This window comes from Barbus barbus (genome assembly GCF_936440315.1).
Source record: "Barbus barbus genome assembly, chromosome: 25".
In the NCBI taxonomy this organism is placed as follows: Eukaryota; Metazoa; Chordata; class Actinopteri; order Cypriniformes; family Cyprinidae; genus Barbus; species Barbus barbus.
This window is the reverse complement of record NC_136753.1, coordinates 2,779,403-2,803,610: the sequence shown is the minus strand read 5'-3', so window position 1 is coordinate 2,803,610 and position 24,208 is coordinate 2,779,403. Positions and strand designations below refer to the sequence as shown.

At 38.1% G+C, this 24,208-nt stretch overlaps 1 protein-coding gene across 1 annotated transcript in view; it reads right to left on the bottom strand.

Annotated features, from left to right (window-relative positions):
• Positions 1-24,208, bottom strand: part of LOC306844848 (receptor-type tyrosine-protein phosphatase F-like) — a 183,250-nt gene that overhangs the window by 35,625 nt on the left and 123,417 nt on the right. The window contains exons 12-16 of the mRNA XM_079377260.1: positions 22,604-22,797; positions 5,488-5,605; positions 3,698-4,279; positions 1,195-1,292; positions 852-1,108 (exon numbers count right to left, since the gene is read on the bottom strand). Coding sequence (XP_079233386.1) covers positions 852-1,108; positions 1,195-1,292; positions 3,698-4,279; positions 5,488-5,605; positions 22,604-22,797 — 1,249 coding nt within the window. The remainder of the gene's footprint in view (positions 1-851; positions 1,109-1,194; positions 1,293-3,697; positions 4,280-5,487; positions 5,606-22,603; positions 22,798-24,208) is intronic.

Below are 24,208 nucleotides of genomic sequence, written 5' to 3'. Positions count from 1 at the left end.
CTACAATAGCTGGATATTTTTATAACGAAAAACATGCCTAAAATGTGTGTTTTTTGTGTGTCAAATGAAGCGAAAACAACAGCAACAACAACAAATCTGTCCACTAAATGAATAAAAGAAGCTAAAAAAACTGCTGTGGATACAAGCAACTCGGCAACAAGATGAAATAGAAACCTGGGAAATCACTCACCTCGACATGTACGTCTACAGCAGAATTTATTTTGCAGATTTAATTACAGGTAAAATACAAATCAATCATCATCAACACAGCTACAATGCAGTGTATCATGTTGTTAATAGCAATAGAGAAAAATAAACACTATATGTAGTGAAACTTGAAGTGGTCAGAGTGCAGAGTTGTAATATATGTCAGTGGAACAAAGTGCTTTTTTGACATTTTCTTCATCTCATACATTTCCTTATTTATTCACAGCCAAGCAATGTCACTCTCAGCTACTCTTCACTCAGATATCTGATAAGATAATAAGAAAAGGAAAACTTTGTTGATTTATAAATGATCTCTTTTGTTGATTTATACATCAAGTTATAAACTAAAAATTTGGGAAGATGGTCGATGCATTGCATTTCAAATTCAATTAAGCGAAAATCATAGCACTTGCAGAGATGAGCATATGCAGCAGCATTTTTATTCAGCAGTGAACCAAACTGAAGACACTGGATCATGAGCGGCTCATGTGTAAATTAACACAGTGCCATGCTTCACTAAAATTCAGGAGCTGCTAGATCCAGATTCATGGTTGTTATAATGCCGAAAGCAGTTTCATTAATGACTGCAGAAGATTATGGGCTATAGAGTTATGTTTTTATGGCATTATTTTTCTCAGACTGACCTGACAAGGGCGCTGTTCTGCACTTTGGGCAGTGTGACGGCGAGTTTGCCGCCCTCCTCTGGATCTTGTTTGTGAAGGGCTGGTTTGGTGGTGAACAGGTCTGGGGCAGTTCGGATGGAGACCTGCTGCTGTAGTCCGCCGGCGCTGTTCCCTCGGCTCATCAGCACAAAGGAGTAATCCGTGTCCGGCTGCAGGCGCGTGATCAGCTTCCTCTTCAGGTCGCCCTGCACCTCGACGCTCTGCTGGTTATACAGGATCTGACAGCAGGGGGCGCACAGGTTAACCGTCACACAATGACATTCATTTTACACTGCATTTCTATTTCACAGCTGCTGCATCTCACCTTGAAAGGCACTTGGGACTTGTATGTTTCTGGCACCTCCCACGTGAGCAGGACAGAGGTCTTCATCACAGCTTTCACACCAAAGTTTTTCGTGAACTCTGCAGAAGTGGTGAGAATAAAAAAGTTACTGCACCAGACCGGCTCAGTGATACACAGAGGAACTGTATCACTGTGTAATGAGACTGCACTGATTAACATGCTGTACATGATAACATCTCAAGACCTTCATCTCAAACCACATATGAAAATTCAAAGCCAATTATCTGCTCTCTGCGTGTGGTTTATGCTGTAGGGAAGTCAGAATGCAGAGAAATAATGGAGATGTCATCTCCGCAAACATATTTAAAGGGACTTTTCATCCAAAAATTAATATTCTCTCATTATTTCATCACCCTTGTTGTTCCAAATAATGAATTTTGGGCTGATGCTTAATGGTCAAATGATTGCGATTATCGATTTCATTGTCTGTTTTGCTCATGTCACTTACAGTATAAGCATATACATCATTTCTATTTTACTTCCAAACATGATTAAATATACCCATATGTTTTTTTTCCTTTAAAGCTGTGAAAACAATATCCTAAAAGTTCAAATATTTCTCTTTATGTTCATCTGTGGTCCACTACGTTCAAACCTGAATAAAAAATAAAATAAAATAAAATGAAATAAAATATTTGCATCAACTGTGTGTGAAAGGACCAATTATGTTTGGCAAGATGCAAATGTTAAATAATAGTAAAACCAGAGTATTTTTTGGCCATTGCGTATATTAATCCTTGATAGATGTCTTATTTGAATGGCAAATCTCAATGGTTATCTCATATTATTGGAATTAGATAAAAAAAAACTATGATCAGATGAGTAATCAATAATCACAACAGGCATAGTTCCAAACCTATAGAACACAGAAACAATTGTTAAGCAGAATATGACATGAAAATAAAAGGGAACGGATGCTGTTGAGCTCCAAACATAACACAAAGTTAGTTCATATGTTCCTTGGAAGAAAGACAGAAAATCAGACAGAAGTTTGGGAACGACATAAGGGCGAACTAACCCTTCATCTGTCTAGCAGAAGACAAGCTGTATGTGAAGTTTGCAGAAACCGTACGTCTGCTTCCTCTCCAACCATCTGCTCTACTGAGTGTATTTTAATGCACACTTTACATCTATAATGTAACACATTTTCGATAGAAACAGAATTTGTGATGTAACTTCATGTCCGCTGAACACACTGAATCACATCTTGTCCAAGATAACTGAAGATGTTGTCCTAACAGCTGTAACTGTCCACAGCACCACGCGTCAGTGTCAGGTATTTTTCAGCCGCTTGACTGTATTTTTATCACACTGCACTGGGAAGCTCCTCCCACTGTGAAATCTCACTGGATCAAATCATTAGCAAAGAAAAACCACAGATGAGATCCCTAATGTCTTAATGTTTGGTTTCTAAGCAGCAATGAGATTAAACAGAGATCAAATGGAGATGGTTTTTCCAAGTAAAATATTAATAATGTATTAGGCTTATGCTCTAACATTCGCAAAACAGACGGGTAAATCAATAATTGCAATTATTTGTTTGACAATTAATCAAAATCTCCTGCTTCTCAGATTTTTTTCTGAGAAAGAAACCCTCTAGCCAGGTTAATTAAAAAATCTCCAATAAAAAATAAAATAAAAAAACATATCTAAAACTTGTAAAACTTATAAAATTGAAAAACTGTTTAAGCTGAAGTTATGAAAACAAATAAAACTAAAAACTAAACTAAAACCTAATAAAAGCATTAAAATCACTAAATGGCCAAACACTACAAAATTACTAAAAGTTTAACTAAAGTTAAAATGAAAACAGAAAATATGAAAATAAATTCAAATAAAATATATTTTAATACTATATTATATCACTGATGCTAAAATTACACTGTCTAGAAGAGCTCCTCATATTTCACACGTTTCATTCTTCCAATTTGACAACAATCTGTGACTGTTTTGTTTCTCCAAATGAATTTAAGCACCAACAAAGTTTTAAAACATACATTAGCCCTCCATTAAATCTCCTGAGATTTTCCTCTGAGCAATAAAGATTTTCTCTGGTAAATACGACTTTGAGATCAGTTTTGATTTGAATTCCAATTTTGCTTCTTTACAACTGACTGATTTGTGACTGATTCGTTAAAAAAAAACCTGCTCATAGACTAATTTGTGCCTAATTCAGACTATGTGCAATACATGTAACCAGTGAAGATGTTGCAATAAAAGATGTGTTTTCTTTATTTCTACTCTCATCAAATTTAATTCAGACGCCACAATTCAATTAAAACCCACAGCTCAACTAAAACATAATTTCGTTATGATGTTATAGATTCAATAATGGTCCAGCATCACTTCTGAATTGCAGTGCAAGAGTAGTTTAGTGCGGTTTCATCAGCATTGATGGATGAATGCAGACACTAAAGAACCGATAATGAAAATGGATGTCATTCAGAGATCTTTAAAAACTCACCGGGCATGGAGGTAGACATGGTTCTGCTCTGGATGCTGGGGCTGATCGGACCCCCTCCTTTACCCGTGAACGCCCTCACCCTGATGTCATAGGTGGTGTCGGGCTGCAGACCCTGGATGGTCATCTGCGTCTCGGCAGTGCCGTTGGTCTGGTTCTGATGGCTGTTGATGTCACGGTACACCACTACGTAGCGTATGATCTTCCCGTTCCTCTCGGGCAGAGGTGGAGGGTCCCAGGCCAGTTTGGTGGTGGTGGTTGTCAGGCCCACCACTCTGAGGTTTTGGGGGTAACTGCTGGGCACGTCTTCCGGGGTGCTGATCTCTTTGCTGTACTCTTCTCCGTTTCCCGCGCGGTTCTTGGCACAGAGCTTGAAGATGTAGGTGGCGCCCTTGTGCAGCCCGGTGACGGTGAAGTGGTCATCGGTGCGTCTGAAGTCACGGGTGGTGTAGGTCTCCTCCTCTTCACGCTTGTAGCGCAGTCTGTAGCCCATCAGTTCGCCCACCATCTCTTTAGGAGGCTGCCACTGGATCAGAGCTGTGTTCCCGATGGTGGTGCTAATGATCATGGTGGGCTTGCCGGGAACTACCAGTGACAGAAATGGGAGAATATTTGTTATTTTGCAGTCATGGCTATTACTGAAATAAATGGATAGTTCATCCAAAAACACCCAAACAGTTTCTGGACCAGCAAACATTTGGTTACACACATTCTTCAAAATATCTTCCGCAGAAGAAAGAAATTCATACACATTTGGAGCAAATTTGAACGAATTTTCCTTTGATTTCAGTAACTGTGGTATTTTGGAGTAGGGCTGAACCAATGAAATAAAATTGATATTGCACAATGGCTGCGACTTAATTAGATAAATGCATGCATTGCATCAGTTTTATAGTGAAGCAAAGCACTGTGTTCATTTACATGCATTCAGCTCATGATGTGCTATTTCAGCATCTTAGAATGGTTTTGTTCATTTATTGTGAATCAAGCTGCTCTGAAACAGCATATCATGAGCTGAATGCATGTAAATGATGAAGTGCTGCACTTGGCTCTGAAACCAGCAGTGCATGTATTTATTAATAGGCAAACCACCAATGTTTGATGGTTTAACATCTGAAAATAAAATTAGATTAGTCCTCTAATTATACAGCTGTAATAGTTTTAGAATTTATTAAATATTTATTTTAGTAAAAAATTTTTATTGAAATATATATTCTTATTTTAACATTTTGACTTAATAATGATCATGGTAAAATCATTTATATTATATTACATTAGACAGTGGGGATTTGACCAATGAAAACTCAAATGCAAAGATTTTTTTTTTTTTTTTTTTTGGTTCACTTATTTAATGAAAGAGGATTGATATGGTTCTTGTGAAGGGTATATCAGTATATGGACACCCACATTTTTTCCCAAATTGTTCAATCTTTAAAAGATGTTCACACTCGAAACAAAGTCTTCACGGTAAAAAAGTCATTTTTTTCCAATATTGTGTTGACTCGATTTCACTCTAGTTCATTTTGTAAGGAACTAAATAGATAAATTCTCTCCTATCCTAGAAAAAGAATGAATTCTATTTAATTTAAAATAACTCGGCCAGACTGTTCAGATGATAGAACTGGTATAGAGCTACAACTACAGCTACAGTGATAGCGGAGGTCACTGTGAGCTCATTGTGGTCTTGAGTCTGAAGGTTTGTGGAGTTTTTACATCATAACTACAGTTTAACTTTTTACCTCTAAATGCACTTAAACTAAACTGTCATTGAACCCTTAAACACAAAATCTCACCGGCCCCTGTTGTGGTCACCACTTTGGCTTTGCTGCGTGCTCCATCTCCCTTAGTGGTGTACGCCGCCACAGTCACTGAATATGTGGTTTCAGGCAGCAGGCCGGTGATGATGGCCTCCTGAGAGAGAGAGAGAGAGAGAGAGAGCGAGAGAGAGCGAGAGAGAGAGAGAGAGAGAGAGAGAGAGAGAGACAGGTCAAACGATGGCAAGCAGAGACATACCATGCTGTTGCTCCTTTTTCATCGTTCAGTGCGCTGTCACAGTTGTGACATGTCTGTTTAATATTGTTGAAGTTCATTTCAAGGTTTTCATTAAACTTTAAGCATTCAGTCAGGACATGAAGCTTTGTCTCAATTTCCAGTCTGTACCTGGTCAAGGTGCTTCTCACTTTCCTATCAGTCACATCAAATCTTTTAGAGCCAGACAATGATGCGTTTTATTTTGTCTGGGGTGTAAATTATTATATAATGCTGTTTTCTTGTGGTCAATAAGCGGTAAGACGTTTCCAGAATTTAACAGCTCGTTTTGTGTCTTTATAATTCAAGGATAAGTTCTCCACACTCGTTCTGCATGCAAAGTTTCAAGAGCTGATTTAAGTTTCAAGAGCTGATTTAATTTTGAATCAATGCAGGTTTTTTGAAGCATAAAAGGCTCTTCTGTATTTTCTTTGAGTTCCTTCACTGCAGGACTGAAGAAATCTGTGGAAGCAACTTTAAATCCTACATTTTTACAGCATGATGAATGTGTGATATGGTTGGTGCCTAATGTGAATTTGATTGTATTATTATTATTCCCTGAGAACTACATCATTTTCAGAAGGTCATAATTCTTATTCGTTCCACAACCAGGTCTGCCAGTTCGCCAGTGCTGCTCTTGTAGATCTAGTTTCCTCTGACAGATTCAAGCTGGTACATTTGATAAAAGAAACACAGAAAAAAAACCATGATGCAGGGGTTTTGTTTCAGTGTGTGGGGAGGCTGTTTGTGTCTGGAAGAACGGCAGGAGGCCGCGAATATCTGCCAAAACCCTTCTGAAGTTTCCTCCTATTGAATATAGACGTGTGACATATTGCAGTCTGCATTTTCAGGGGGAACTTTAGCATCACAAAAAGGCTGGAAATCTTGAACAAGTGAAAAATGTTACAAACACTCCCACATGTATTTGAAGGAATGAAAAATAGCAAACATGCTCAGATGTTTGTAGAGCAAAAAATCCACTAAGCCAACACCTGTTCATTCTCACGCACTGTACAGATGTCTTTGAAATTGTGAAATGCTCAAAGATTGAATAAATTTCACAATTTCTCGTGCACATGCTGTTCATAAACCATAACTTATCGTAAACATGGTGAAAAAAGCAAACCAACAGAGACAACACAGTCATTCTTGCTCTTACTCTAAACCCAATGCATCCTTAAACGCATTATGAAATCAAAAGTGATTCTATTTATAATACACTGAACAAAAACTGTAGTGGGATTTACTTTGAAACAATTTTCACTTAAAACTAGCAAGTAAATTTCATAAATAATTACAAAGAAATGGCAGGTAATTCTCACTTTTCATGATATAATCAATTTCCGATGGATAAAATCAATTCCTATCCATTTTCTCTCGTTGAATATCCAGTTTCACCTGGAAATGCATCATAGTGCAGAAGTAAAATAGGTTGCAAACAGAGTTTCACATTGACTTTAATCATCATTTCACAGCTAGCCCACAATTCCAGACTTTCTCTCGCAGGAGATCAGAGGAAATGTGAACGCGTGTATCATCTAAAGCTTTTAAATGCTAGTTAGAAGCTAAAGCGTGGCAGGGGTCCCTCTCTCAAAAAGTGCATTTGCTTTTTGCTTTATTCCTTGTTTCAAGTAGTCCGTCTTATCTCTGGCATATGTTTGGGGGAGTCATTGAGTCCTGAAAAGTGGGAAGACTTTAACATTTCACATTAAGGCATGATGGATAGGCTGCCTGTAGCAACACAGAGTTTACCAGAGCCGACCACCATTGAGAGAGACGCCTCTTTATCTGTTTAGAGTGATATCACTGTCACGACTCATTAATAAAGAAGAAAAGGCAACAGAGAGAGAGATGGAGGGATGGCTCTGGCTACACATGCAGACACAGACAGACCCGTATACAGACAGAGAGCTTTAACAGTGCAGAGCTGCACATGACAGCTCAACATCAGCCTCTATAAATATGTAGGGCACAGGAAGAGAGATGCAGGCTGCCAGCATCACAAGAGTCAGACGTCTTCTGAACAATGACTTTTACGTCCTTCACCAGTGGTTTGTGATTACTGGATGAGAATTTTCAGCCTGTGCAATGTTTTAGAGCACATTACCTTTAATGAAATGATCAAGTCATCACCTTTTTGACAAAGCTTTGTGGTAATAAATGGTAATGGTAAAATATTCAAATACGTAAAATGCAGAATTATTAACACGCTAGGTAGTAATACTCAGCGTATTACTATTTGATTCGATATTGATTCAACTGGAAATATATTTTCTTTAGCAATTATAAATTCATAAAGAACAAAGCCAAAATTCAATTGTAATTTATTTTTAGATATCATAATCAGCACTCAAATAAAAACTGGGTTGTTTATGAACACTTAAATTACATATACAGTAAGGCAGTTTTTATATCAACTTCAATCTTGGGATTTCAGAATCAATATTGGTTCGGTAAAACAAAGATCAGTTAAAATGTTGTTGTCAGCAACAAAAGATATGGTAAGTTTTCTTCTCTCTTTTGAAAGCTGATAAATCTATTGATTTTTAATAAATATTTAAGCCATATCAAAGAAGAAAGAGCACCAAATCAAACGTGTGAAAAATATTAAAACGATAGCAAAACTGCTGTATTGCTTTTATACAGCACTTTACTAAAAAAAGAGACACGTTCAATCCTTACTGAGTTTTTGAACAAATTGGTTGAATGAACGATTCACTTTTTGCCATCTACTGTTGCAACAATGCAGTGTACAGAAAGAGACCTGAAGAAATCCTCTCAAATAATAGACTGATTGGCAGTATGGTTTCAGTACAGCTGTTACATAAACACAATTATATGGTTAGCTGCATTTTATAATGTGCATTCAGAATAATTTTTCCCTGCACTCCGTGACCCTAACAAAACAGACCAGGGACTCATTTTTGGGTCACGGCCCACCAGTTATTAATCTAAAGTTCCCTCTACTAAAACAGCAGAGCTTCAGGTAAAATCAACAGCTTCATTCAATGGAAAAACAAAGCTCTCTGTGGACAAGAGATTGAGAGAGAGAGAGTTAAACAGACAGCAGCGATGCATTTGAGTTCTGTAGTATAAATGCTAGGGGTGGGAGATAAAAAAAAAAATCGATCCATCGATGCATCGCGATTCTCTCTCCAACAATTCTGAGCTTAGTTTTTAACCAGATGCGTGATGACGCTGAGTTTGCTTTAGAAACACCCGTATTCTGCTTGCTTCCAATTCCTCACACACACACCATTCAAACCTTCCGTAAAATAATCTCTCATGAAGTTCGGGAAGGTTGAACAACGACATTCACAGGCTTCATTGCACAGGATGCGCTGTGAGAGACGCGCGCTTTGTTTGATGTTACATTTGAAGTGTGCAGTCTCGCCTATGAAGTCATCAATATGTGGTTTGGAATGCAGTGGATTTATATATTTAAAATATGAACCTCACTAACAGAAGGCTGCTTTCAATTTCAAATGGTGTCGCGTGCTTTGTTTGTGTAGACTGCTCGCGCATGCAGCTGTGTGAGACTCCGTGTAAGTGGTTAAATGTACTTGCGTCTAAAAATGGTTTTATGACACAAAATTAATGTAAACACAGCCAGTTATGTCTTAAGGGATTACACGGAAAGGACAAACCACATTACTTCTTATATTTCAAAAGTGCGTGAATGCAGCTTAATAGATCTCCCGCTGTCTATGTCATAGTAAAAAACAACAGTAAACATAAAGAAAAATCACTCACAGTTCTTGAATGGAAAACGTTCAGATAATCTTAAATACTGAAAGCACTCTTTGTTTGTTGTTTGTTATATGTTTCTATGCTCCTCTTTATTATTTGCTACTTGCTTGTATGTTTTGAAATTATATTAGTTTAAAATTCTTAACATACAACTGTTTTAATTATTTTTTAAATTTGTAATTATTTTAAAAAGTACTTAATTACTTATGTAATGGGGGAAGTCGTGGCCTAATGGTTAGAGAGTCGGACTTGTAATCCGAAGGTTGCGGGTTCGAGTCTCCGGCCGGCAGGAATTGTAGGTGGGGGGAGTGAATGTCCAGCGCTCTCTCCACCCTCAATACCACGACTGAGGTGCCCTTGAGCAAGACACCAAACCCCCAACTGCTCCCCGGGCGCCGCAGCATAAATGGCTGCCCACTGCTCCGGGTGTGTGTTCACGGTGTGTGTGTGTTCACTGCTGTGTGTGTGTTCACTGCTGTGTGTGTGCACGTTGGATGGGTTAAATGCAGAGCACGAATTCCGAGTATGGGTCACCATACTTGGCTGAATGTCACTTCACTCATGTAAGTATATGTAAATGTAAGGATTTTAAAATTCTCAAGTCGGTAAACTAATTAATTAATAAGGGGGGAAAAAGTAGATCAAGAATCGTTCTGAATCGGATCGTGACTCCCAGAATCAGAATCGGATCGTGAGGTGACTAAAGATTCCCACCCCTAATAAATACTGCATCTTCAGGGTGCAGGCACTTATCTTCAGAGAGATGAGGGAAGATAAATCTAAACGATTTTAGTGACAAATCCATTTGTGTGAAATTTCATAAAGATGTTAATTCATTCCCCAATGGCAGAACACCAATTCACAAAACCATAGCTGAAAGCACTTGAACAGACCGAGAGAGAGAATGAAGGAGCTGTGAGTCTCCCGTCTACAATCACTACACACGCAGTATTTCACGAGACAGATGGAGGCGTATTCCTGCCGTATGCCCACATCCCACAACACACTCACACAGTCCATGGAGTCCTGCTGACACACACACACACACACACACTTCATTTTGTACTGTTGGAAGATACTGCAGCTTATTCTAGTCAAGAACCACCTATTTAGACAACAAAGTGTCATCAGATGGACATGTACAGTGAGTAGCCATTGTTTAGGGGTGGGTAAATCTGAAATCAATGTTCATTGTCTCTGTGTCAATGACAGAACAGTGGGAAAAGTTTGTTTTTGCTCATATAAAAGTAACAAGCAGCTATTAACCCCCCCCCCCCATTCATTTTTGAAAGAAATCTATACTTTTATTCAGCAAAGATGTATGATTGTCTAATCAATGCTGTTCTTTATATATATATATTTATATATATATATATGAAGCCTGCAAAGCCATCATTGTACCATGTACAGTAAATGGTTATATGTGTGTCCATGTAAGGAACAGAAAGAGTGAAATTGGGTAGTAAAGAGGGTAAATGGTTGTAGATTATAACACACACACATACTCGTGCTGTAGCTGATGATTTAGTCCTCTGTCAGTAAATAGAGATTAAGTTTCACCTTCAGAGGTTAGAGGATATATGCTTATTCAGCACCTCGCACAGGGATTACATTTTTCCCCTTATTCCCCTCACACACACACACACACACACACACACACACGAATGCACACGCACATGCTCAAAGAACCTGCCGTCTGCCAGTCAAAGCCTCACTTCCTGCACACGTCTGAGGGCAGGAGGGTGATTTCTCCTCTTTATATGGCAGCTGCATATTCAGTCAACGCTTTGTCTTCCCCAGATGCACATGAAGCACTGCCATCTCACCGCTGATGGAGGGATTTATATTCCGCTCCATAACCTTGCTGACTAACAGCAAATAAAATACATGGCGCCTTCAGACCCTTCGGAAATGCTTTAATCATAAAACAGCTAATATAAACACAGCAAGAGATGAGAAAGGTAAAGCAAGACAAAAGAAGCGGTTCAACATTGATGAGACGAACTGCTCATCAAACACAAACGTCAGTCTCCAGCTCTGCACTGCATTATATAGTCTCACAGAGACAGACTTTGGACTGGTTTATTCTGGACATCATTCATTACCTATGAGAGCTAGAGAATTTGGGTGACATCTTTCAAAGACTGGACACCATAAACTTTGTAAATTATTCTGCAGTGACTGTTTTTCCTCATGCAACCTCTGGACCTTTGAGACTGACAAATAACATCTGAGTGCTTCATGTTTCCTGTATTTGTGTCCTTCCTGAGTCTCTATAAACCCTTGAGGTGAGTGTGTGTGCGTGTCAGCATGAGTGCGTTTTGTGATTTCATACCTGTGTTAAACTGTGGATGAACTTCTACACTTGAACTTGCACATCTGTGAACTGCATGTAGCTGTCCATCATCTCAGTCTACTGTGTGAGACCCTCCAGGCTCATCTGTAGCACATGTGTATCTGAATGTGCCTATACTGTAGAGGTTCATGCAGTCTTTCCTGTCTTCACTGTGTCTGTAATGTGTTTCAGCCTCACAAACGTCCGATCACACAGAGGAGATGTGCTCTGGTTTTTCAGTAGTCTTTTAGTGGGAATGTCTGAAGCACTGAGCATCTCAGAAACAGCACAGGGGCCGCTTTGATACAGATGCAGTGTGTAATTTACCAACTGCAAGAGGAGAAACTGCTGAGATACATATGACAGTTTGTTGCTTCTTAAAATTGTTTCAGGCACTTTCCATGTTTGAAACAGACAACAAACTAAGCCTTGCAACGTTTTTTTCTTTTCAACAAAGATTAAGCATCAAACATTTTATATAAAAATACACCAGCATCAGTAACAGGGTTGCAAATCAGTGTTATTGTAGTAATACTTGTATACTATTATAGTATTTATTTATATTTTCAAATAGCTCTTTAATTTTAAGGTTTTAATTTTGTTATATTTGTCTTTTTTATTGTTTATACCTTGAATCAATTTGTATGTTTTAATTTTAGTAATTTCAGTATTTCAGTTTAAACTTGTTTATATCAAGTAGGTGCCAATGCAACATTGTTCATTTTCATCCAGTATTTACATTTTATTTTATTTTAGCTTTATTTAAGTTACCTAAAATTATTTATAATAGTTTTAGTAAACAATAACTACGCTTTTTACTCTAAATCAGCCATATAATTTTTTCCATAAATGGAAGACAATACTGTAAATGTAAGGTTATGAATTTAGAAATTAGGTTTCTATTGTAGGAACCAACTTTTTGACAACATCTAATGTTGAATGGTTCAGACTGACGAATGCAATAAAAAAAAAAGTTAAATCAATTAAATAAAATTATATATTTATCTTCAAAGAGTCCAAATGATGTCACTTCTCATGTATCACACTTTAAAATAATGCTACAAATGTAGTTTTTTTGTACTAGAGTAAATCGCACATTGAGTACTTTGAAACAATCTACATCTCCAGGGTGATAACATGTTAGATTATACAAAAGAAAATGCGATTTGTGCCTCTAATGGTTTTACAAATGTCATGAGAAACCAAAGTGTATCATATTCATGTAAAGTGCCTTCAGCTGCCACAGATCTGGAGTTTGAGTGCTTTTTCTCTTTCTTGTGATGAAGATGAGCAGTAATTTGGCTTTGACACTGATGCCTCTTCACAATAGGAGCCAAGAGAACCAAGTAATGTCATATCAGACATTCCTCATAGTGGACAAGATGCTACAAGACTGCCTTTCAAGCTTGGGCAAATATAAGGGAAATTATGAAATATGATGCCATGCCAACTATTTGTGCTGTTAAATTGTTATATCAGTCAGCACACATTGAGGGTCATTTTCTGTTTGAGTCTCAGCCTTCATTTTGAGCTGATAAAAGCTTCCATTAGCATGACCTGATGCCAGCGCTCTCTCGCTCTCATATTTCATCACAGTTGGATTCCCAGGAGCTGGTAAACACACACCACAAGCAGCAGGTTGGCACCCTCAGCACATACAAAGTCTCCGTTTCTTGTTTTCTGTTGCACATTTTATGCAACTTTAAAAAAAAAAGGGGAAGATGTGGCCTAATGGTTAGAGAGTCGGACTCATAACCCAAAGGTTGTAAGTTTGAGTCTCTGTACCGGCAGGAATTGTAGGTGGGGAGAGTGAATGTACAGCACTCTCTTCCACCTTCAGTACCATGACTGAGGTGCCCTTGAGCAAGGCACCGAACCTCTAACTGCTCCCCGGGCTCCACAGCATAAATGGCTGCCCACTGCTCCATGTGTATGTTCACTGCTGTGTGTGCGCACTTAGGATGCGTTAAATACAGAGCACTAATTCCGAGTATGGATTACCATACTTGGCCACGTCATTTCACTTTTTCACTTTCAACCAATAACTATGGAAGCTTGTTTCTGCCATGGAAAAAATTAAAAAGGTAATCTCACAATTCAGAACTTTTTTCCCAGAATTACAAAAAACTTTCATAATTTTGAGTTTGCATCTTATAATAAAGCAATAAGCCCCAAGAAGCCATCGTTTACAGTGAATTTATAACAGCTAAGGGGTGTTGTTAGGCATGACATGAAGCGGAGTGCTTACAACCCCCTTTGCTTTTTTAAATTCCCTGTAAACCATGTATACGTAGATGCCTCATTAGCGACTGTTTCTATGGGCCGCTATACGTATGCTGTCCGCCATATTGTAATAGTCAACTCGACGTCATTCACCATAGTAACCACTGAATATTCGAAAGATGCCACAATCCTGCACAGAACGGCTCAACGGCTCTGTGCGAACCTACAGTATGGTGAATGACGTCAAGTTGACCGTTCCAAGATGGTGGACACGTCTACGTGCTTGGAGCGGTCGAATGGGGTGTCTATACATGTCTATGGTTCCAACAAAGTGGTTGCCGAGCAACACACACATGTAAACAAAGATATGTTTGTAGAGTAATTTACAACAGCTTCGAACTTGGCTCAACCAATCAGAATCAAGGACCGGAATAATCCATTTTTATAATTCAGTTTTTTTTCTCTCTGAATTTTAAGTTTAAATGTCACTTTTTTTCCCCCCGCCACAAAATACAAAATAAAAAGGTAAATGAGGACTTCTTATCTCACAGTTCTGAGTTTAGATCTCGCAATTCTGAGAAAAAGAGACAGAATAGTGAGATATAAACTAAGAATTGTAAGAAAAAAGTCTGAATTGCGATATAAGAAGTTGCAATTACTTTTTTATTTTTACAACCCGAATTACGGAAATGTTTGGACGCTTTTTTAAATTTGAATAAAATGAAAACTAAAAGACTTTTAAATCACATGAGCCAATATTTTATTCACAATAGAAAATAGAGAACATAACAAATGTTTAAACTGAGAAATTTTACACTTTTATCCACTAAATGAGCTCATTTCAAATTTGATGCCTGCTTCAGGTCTAAAAAAAGTTGGCACGGAGGCAACAAAGGGCTGAAAAAGCAAGAAATTTTGAAAAGATTCAGCTGGGAGAACATCTAGCAACTAATTAAATTAATTGACATCAGGTCTGTAACATGGTTAGCTATGAAAGGGATGCCTTAGAGAGGCTCACAAAAGTAAAGATGGCCAGAGGCTCTCCAATCAGTGAAAGAGTACGTAAAAAGATTGTGGAATACTTTAAAAACAGTGTTCCTCAACATCAAATTGCAAAGGCTTTGCATTGCTACAGTGCATAACATCATCAAAAGGTTCAGAGAAACTGGATAAATCTCAGTGCGTAAGGGACAAGGCCGAAGTCCTTTGTGGGATGCCCGTGGTCTTCGGGCCCTCAGGTGACACTGCATCGCTCATCAGCATGATTCTGTCATTGACATTACTACATGGGCCCAGGAAAACTTCCAGAAACCACTGTTGGTAATCACAACCCGCCGTGCCATCTGCAGATGCCAACTAAAGCTCTATCATGCAAAAAGAAAGCCCTATGTGAACATGGTCCAGAAGCGCCGTCGTGTCCTGTGGGCCAAGGCTCATTTAAAATTGACTGTTTCAAAGTGGAAAAGTGTTCTAAAATTTGTTTCCAAATTTGACATTCTTGTTGGAAATCACGGGCGCTTGTCCTCCGGGCTAAAGAGGAGGGAGACCTTCCAGCGTGTTATCAGCATTCAGTTCAAAAGCCAGCATCTCTGATGGTATGGGGGTGCATAAGTGCATACGGTATGGGCAGATTACATAATTTGGAAGGCACTATGAATGCTGAAAGTTATATAAAGGTTTTAGAGCAACATATGCTCCCCTCCAGATGACGTCTGTTTCAGGGAAGGCCTTGTGTATTTCAGCAGGACAATGCTCTTCGTAGTAGAAGAGTCCGGGTGCTGAATTGGCCTGCCTGCAGTCCAGATCTTTCAACTATAGAGAACATTTGGCGCATCATTAAACGAAAAAAACCCCAAAAACGTCAAAGACGACCACGAATTCTTCAGCACTTGGAAAACTACATCAGGCAAGAATGGGACCAAATTCCAATACCAAAACTCCAGAAACTCATAATCTCGATGCCCAGGCGTCTTCAAACTGATTTGAAAAGAAGAGGAGATGCTACACCATGGTAAACATGCCCCCGTCTCAAATATTTTGAGACCTATAGCAGGCATAAAATTTAAAATGAGTTCATTTTGTGCATAAAATAATTTTTTTTTGCAATTTAAACATTTGTTATATTATCTGTTCTATTGTGAATAAAATATTGGCTCATGTGATTTGAAATTCTTTTAGTTTTCATTTTATTAAAATTAAAAAAAAATGTCCCAACATTTCCAGAATTCGGGTTGTAACATTTTAGCAAGCTTCCATAAATCACTGACTACATGGGCTCTCAATGGATCAATAAACACATACATCGTATTAAACAATTAAGCATAAGTTTATGACCTACTAGATAAATCTTGTGTTAAGAATAATTGGTGCAACAACAAAGTCCTATTTAGTTGTGTGCATGTGAAACCTCAGTGCTGGAGGATACTGTGTTTGGACCCTGGCTTCATTCTGCAGGGGGTAAATGAAGTGCAGACTCTGGATGCAATTAAATATTTTACAGTTCCTTCATTAAACACTAAATGAGAGCTGCTGGTTAACAGATCACTGGATATTTTAAACTGTGATGAAATCCTTTGCACATTTTTAAATTTCACACAAGTGTATTAATGTGAAGAAATATGCATGCACACATTCTACACATGACATCCAAACCCAGATGGGAAACATAAATAAATCAAATAAATACACTTATCATTCAAAAGTTTTTAGCCAGATTGCATTAAATTAATCAAAAGAGTAAACAATTCAAATAAATGTTGTTCTTTTAATTATTATTTTACTTTTAATAATTAATTATTGTTATTTTAATCTTTTTTAACAGAAAAAAAAAATGAAAAGTTAAATATTAAATAAATTAAAAGTTTTACAATTGTAATAACATTTCACAATATTACATTTTTTACTGTATTTTAGATCAAATAAATGCAGCCTTGGTGAACATAAAAGACTTCTTCCAAAAATCTTAGCAACCCCAAACTTTTGAAGTGTAGTATATAAAAAATTATAAAACTTAAAAAAATTATTAGTTATGATTCATTTAGTTATGTGCCAACTTTGTCTCAACTTTGTCTCGTTGTTTCTCCAACACTTTGCTAAGAGAATTAACAGAAACATAAGTTATATATCTATATCAATCTATGTATCTATGTATGACTTTTCTGGGTTTGAAAGAAGAAAATACTCTATTTTAACTCATTGTTATCTGCGGAAGCATTAGGAGATCTTATTTTTATGATTTTTTTGTTCCTATGCGCGCACACACACACACGCACACTGAATCCCTGTAAAAAAGCACTGCCCACCATGCCCCATTGTTTTATTCAGTAAATACAGGCCATTATGCTGCCCTGCGTGGATAAGATAGTCCTGTTTACCAAAGATTGTTCCTCTCCACCTACAAAGAGAGCCTGTGTGTGTTAGGCTGAGTTTATCTCAGTCTCCTGATCTCTCTCTCTCTCTCTCCGACTCCCTCACAGTAACCGGGTCACCGCGCACACCCTCTTCTGCGCTGAAGGAGACATAGATCAGACTTTGACAGCATGTCTTATCTGATGAGACGTGCCTCATGCTTCACAGCTCTCCTCTGTCTCTCAAAAGCAGGGGATCATCCAGGTCCTCAGGTATGAAAACAAAAAGCAGCCGCCCATCACCGTACTGTTCCAAAGCGAAACTCAATCCAGATAGAACTTCCTTCAGGAAGAATCAAATCCGACATAAGCATCTTCCAAAGGCCACTAGAGACAAAGCACTGCACAGTCTGAATCCATCAGACCAGTCGAAACACCGAACTGTTAACAAAAATAACATTTCCAGTTAAAGCCAAAGAGGCTTTTAAAACCACAAGAAAACCTTCCACAAAGAAGTAAATATTAATTCTCTAGTTCATCGGGTTCACAAGCCTTTTCTCAGCTGAACACCTTTAAAGGGGACCTAACACACACAGTTTCACCCAATCTCATGTTAATCTTGAGTACCTACAGAGTAGTACTGCATCCTTCATATCTCCAAAAAGTCTTTAGTTTTATCATATTAATAAAAGAAAGATACAGCTTTACGATTCTCTCGAGAAAAAGCAGAGCTCCTGGAGGCGTGCCGTGTGGGCGGAGCTAAAGAGTGACGAGCACTTGAGCGCCGATCGCCAACAAAACACAGACATTTGATGCCGTTTCACTTACCATCTGCAGTGCTGAATTATGACCGGGATCTTTTATAGCTGGGACTGCTCCATCTTTCAGTATCCGCTCCGGACGATGCGGGCACGGGCGTGTTCTTCCGGGAGAAATGCCCATATAAGGAGTTCGACCGCCGTTTACGTCAGCAAGAACCACGATCGAAAAAAACTCTCCGAAACCCGGAAGTGAGATTTTTGGCTCAGAAATTCCATTATACGTCCAAATTGTTTTTTGAAACTTTGTCCATGCTTAGAGACTCTTTAACAACTCTGAATGCATGAAACAGCATTGCCCCCCCCCCACCCTTAACATTAATATTTACTTGAATCATCCTCTTAGATGTCAAGTAATGCTGTAACCTCTCAACAAACAGGCATATTTTAAATAATATATTTGATGACTGTTGTTTTATTGAAGATCAGAGTGAAATGTGACACATTTTAGTGTGGAGTCAACATGAAAAAGGATTCACAAACCATTTTACTTCTGCAGTGTGATGGCTTTCTGAATGAAAGAAGATATGCAACAAGGCACACTGTGTAATCTATAATATAACTCTCCAAACAGCCATTTAGCCACCTCAAGAACCTACACAGCAAGAAATGATTCTTAATAAGATAAGGGCTGATTGCTGAATCTTTTTGTTAAAAATGAATGGACAGTTACTATATTAGAGCCATATAAACTCCCATAAAGCCTTGGGAGGCAGCAGCTAATCAAGGCTTTATGTAGCTGTGTGTTTATACCCATGACGTCTTAAAGTTTCATATCACACTGTTCGTTTTTTTAATTAGTCAAGGGAGAGCAGGCAAAAAGGCCAGCTAATAAAAAGAGACTGCTCACGTTAGTGCTAAACACAATCAAAGACAGCATGAAGCCAACTTCTGTCATAAAACCGAGTCTAAGCTCCGGAGCAGATGTAGTTTTACTCTGTTTTTAGGGGGTGAAGAGAAATGACGCCTGTGGAGCGTAGCTGCTGGGCAAACTTCATCAGGACGGACAGCCCAGAGCCACATCATATCTTTTAGACAAGGACATGGCGGCCATAAAGTTGGGCACAGGCGAACGCTTGGGTGGCGTGAGAGAGCAGTCATCAGCCTCAGAGACTGACAGAACAGTCCACTCAAAATGATTCAGCACACACTGCACAGATTCAATCCATCACGCGTGGAAGTGATGTACGAGTGAGCCGCTCTCAGCCCAAACTCATCCCATCTCCTCTCATCTCTTCCTCCGCTCCCTGTGGCCCAAATGCAACAGAATGCGTTTGGCATTTCTGAACAGAGAACAAGCAAAGAAACTGCTGCTTATCGATTCTAATGTGAAAACGGCTCTAGTGTCCAGCTGGCCTTCATTAAACAACGCCAGAAACAAAAGAACAACCAAAGACTCAAACCGAGATTATTTTATAATCTTTACGTACAATAACTATTGTTTGATTCATTTTTCCTTTGCAAATTATGTCTTTAATGTCAAATTTGCTGTTTTCACTTACTTGCACAAATTAAAGATTATTTTCCCACTTTTGTATAATTTGACAGTTTAATTGGAAACAATGCACACAATTATATATATATTTTAACCTTGATGTTTCTCTTAATTTTTCTCATACATCACATGCTCTTCACTCCAACTGTTGTTTCCTTGGTAACCAAGAACACTAACCTTTGAAAATCCTAATTAGTGACAAAATTGTTGGTTGTGATTAGGGGTGTGCGATATGACGATTTTTGATCGTGGACGATAAAAATGTCTCCACGATCTGCTTTTGAAGAAATATCGTAGTATCGCGCTACCGTGCACATTGTCAAATACAGTTCTGGCGCCGCCGTCTCTATGTACTGTACAACACGACATACAGCAGTAGAGTTACTCAGACAGGACACTGCACTTATTCGCGATCGCAAAAGTACATTATTTGCACACAAGCCTTGCTGGTTAAATGTTTAATTCGCGCGCTGGTCTGACGTGCGCTTGTTCTGAGCACATACACCTGAAGCACGCGCACTAAAACGCCTGTCTAACAGCGCCTGATTACTCAACTAAGTTATATTTTGCGCTAATACTGTCAAAACACACAAGGTTTACATACAGACTGAGTTGGTTATCTCTAAAATGAAAGTAAATAGTTAAGAGAGAAACGGATGCGTGCCTGTACTGTATATTAGATGCGTGCAGCTCTTAAAGGGACAGGACACTAAACATGCTGTCGACTGTCATTAAAGGGATAGTTCACCCTAAAATTTAATTTCTGTCATTATTTACTCAGTGGAAAACCAAACAGTTGCTGGTCTACATTGACTTTGATAGTAGGAAAGAAAAATCCTATGGAAGTCACTGAGGACCAGCAACTGTTTGGTTTTCCACCTTCTTCAAAATGGCATTTATAAATGTTCAGCAGAAGAAAGAAACTCATTCCGGTTTAAAACAACTTTTGAGTAAATGATGATATAAAAATACAACATTATGACAGAATTGACAGACAGATGACAGAATATTAATTTGTGGGGGAACTATTCATTTAACGTTAACAAAACAACAAAACACAAAGAGAAAAATCCCTCACTATTCTTGACTGAAAAACTTTAATACAGTTGCTTTAGGAATCAGTCTATCTAGTGTTTTATTTTTATATTTGTTCATTCAATTTCATTGAATGCTCTGCTAAATACACCTATTGTACCTGGAAATAAAGCACTGTTTGTTTTATTTGTATATTATGTGTATTTGTAATGTGTATCTTTGTTCTTATTTTTTAATAAGAAAAATAAAATAATGACAAAGATTTTTTATCTTCACCCACTTTGGCCTAAATATCTGCCATGCATCTTTGTCTTTCTAGTTTGGCTGTAATGCTCAGACAACTTGTAAAACCAAAATAGTAAAACTAACAAAGAATCGGGATAAAAACCGTGAATCGTGATATTTCTATAAAAAATCGTGATATGATATTTTTCCCATATCGCCCACCCCTAGTTGTGATGCAAATAACAGAACAGATTATATTAATCAGAAATTATATAAATGCATATAAATATAGTTCCTTCTCCTATTTTCCTTCTATTTTCCAATCTATGCTTAAATTTTATTTATTTGGACAAGAGACAATGAATGAAAGAATTATTATTTTTTTAAATCCCAGTTGTTTTAGTCAAATGTTTAATTTTTTACGTGAATGAATGAATGAATGTTTTTAGAATGGATTCTCATATTTTACATTTATTAAATGGAAAAACAATAAAGTCTATATGTGCATTTGAAAGTATAAAACTAAATGAATTAACTATTTAAAAATACTATATTCACAGTTTGTCATGCTAATAAAGCACAATAAACTGAAAGTGAATTGAGATTACTAGTCAAAATGCAATAAGGTTCTACTAAGTGCATGATGTGCAAATGTATTTACGCAAAAGTGTCAAGTTTGTGTGACAAATAGATGTCCATGTATGATGACTAATGATTTTAAGTTTGCATGAGTGAACGTGTATCTGATAATAAAAACAAGTGTGCAGAGATGCAAGAATCTTGCTCAAGACTCCTCGTCTCCACACAGATAAGACAGGAATGCAGCTGATGAATGGAAAAAGAGGTGCCGGTTGATCTGCTGGGAGGGAGAAAGAAAACCCAAAACGAGTGTGTGTGAACAGCAGACGAGGTTCTCCACCCATCAGAGGAGAACGCATCACCGGGAGCAGCCAACGGGAAAGAGGCAGATCCTTCGAGGACGCATCTGAACTTTCCTGCAGTTTGACTCATGTCTCGTTCTGTTCCTTGAGTTCTGACATTCATGAGGCACAGGTCTCTTAGCATCACACATGCTACAAGTCATGCATGTAGTGTAATTCCCTGTCACACACACACACACACACACACACACACTAAAGCAGGCTGACTGAGAGGCAGATACCTGGAGTCAGAGAGCCGGCGTGCTCCTGCAAGCTAAACGCCACATAACAATCCTACAGCAGCTCTCCACGGCCGGCTGCTCTCTCCCATGAATACTCAGCAAGGATTAGAGCACCACTACAGCTCCTGATCCATTTCATCAAAACCCAATCCCTCTCAAATACATATATATTAATATTAACTTCATTTGAATAACACTCGTTGAGTTCGGATCATCCCTCTGCAAGCTGAAATTGCACTCTTATGAATAAAACTCTTCAACACTAGTTCTCTGACTTCACTTTTGTCAGATCTGTCAGATTTCTGTGACAAAAAAATTTAGAATGTGTAGTTTACTTGGCAAATTAATACATAATTTTATATATAAAGTGATACAAATATATTACTCAATAACTCAATGTATAAGAACCAACCTAAATCTTGAGGATGATCATATTTTTGTGGCTTTACAATGTGACTTGGTTGCACATTTTCCATTTTATATGTGAGTACCTGTGCCTCAGGAAGGGCCACGTCCAGTATGATGGGCTGTCCGCGTGGCTCTCCGTTCTCCAGCCGTGAGTAAACCACCTGATAGCCGCGGATCTGTCCGTGCTGCTTCTGTTGCAGAGGAGGCTTCCAGGACACCCGCAGGGCCGTGGAGTTCACGTTGTCCACCTCAACCCTGCGTGGAGGGGCACCGGGCACTGTGGGAGGCAGAGAAGAAACATTTAGAGCTTCATCACACGCTCACAACACACACAGGTCAGCTAAAGGTACAAACCAGCTCCCAGGCTACAGCCAACACATTTGAACAACGTTTTAGCTCTGTTCAGTTATCTACTCTCCATAATTCACTTCAGACATTACATCTGCCAAATAGTTTATATCTGATCAAAAAAATTACATGTGTATTTGTTTAATAAAATAATATTTTACCAATATATTTTACCATTTAAGGTTTCAAAGATAAGGTTTCAATCTATTCACGTTAGGTATTTTAATAATAATAGTAATAATTATTAGATATTACATTTCTCAAATCCACAAAGCCTGCAAAAATGGGCTTTAAAAAATAAATAACAAAAAGGACATATAATAATAAAATAACATAAAAATATAATAATAATAATATATGTAATATAAAATAAAGTAAAAATGTAATAATAATAATACATGTATAAAAATAAGTAATAATAACAATAAAGTAGGCTGTTGCCTATCCACTTTAATTTTACTTTAGACATTACATTTCTCAAATTCCCAAAAGCCTGCAAAAATGAAAGGGATTGCTCACCCTCGTGTTGCGCCAACACATTATTCACAGATACAGACTCCAAAAATAAATGCATCATAAAAGCATTCATGAATAATTTAGACTGAAATACCAACTTTTTCAATTTATTTCAGTCATTTGTAGGGCTTGACAGCTGGTGGTCACCATTAAACCTTAATTGCATGGAAACAACCAGTGTAAATATAAATGTCATATAGCTTTAAAACAACATAAGGGTGATAAAATTAAGAAGGGTGAACTATCCTTTTGACATGCACTTCACAAACATAAATGTGTTGGACTGAGAGCCTGGGAGACAGGCTTCACCAAACCCACATAACGTTCCTGGCCAGCTCAGCTCCCCCTGGAGTTTGGGCTGAATACAGATCTGACATGAGCGCAGAAGAGTAGCAGTTCAGTAGATGTTAATGACAGTCAATTGATAGTCAATAGAGGAGGCAGTGAAGGGAGGGAAGACAGGAGTGAAGGTTAAAAAGCGCAGCATTAAGAGATTAATAACCAGATACACAACAGCCTCTCCCATCCCAGAAGTAATAGCTCAGAGCGCAGAAGATCTATGGAGACTCAAGTGCTGAACGTCAGCAAAATAGGCTGCGCTTAATTGGAGTCATTTAACTGTATAAATGAGCTTGGCGCTGGCTGGAATTCAGCCTTGACCTTCAGACGAGAAAAAAGTCGATGCCTGAAAACAGATAAACAAAACTATAGTGCTCCTCTGCAGATGTGTGACCCGAGCTGGAACGAAAGCATTGACACGGTCAATTTTAACAGCATGTTTGTGCAAGTTTAATACAAGTTCAGCTCAGTCGACACCCTCTGCA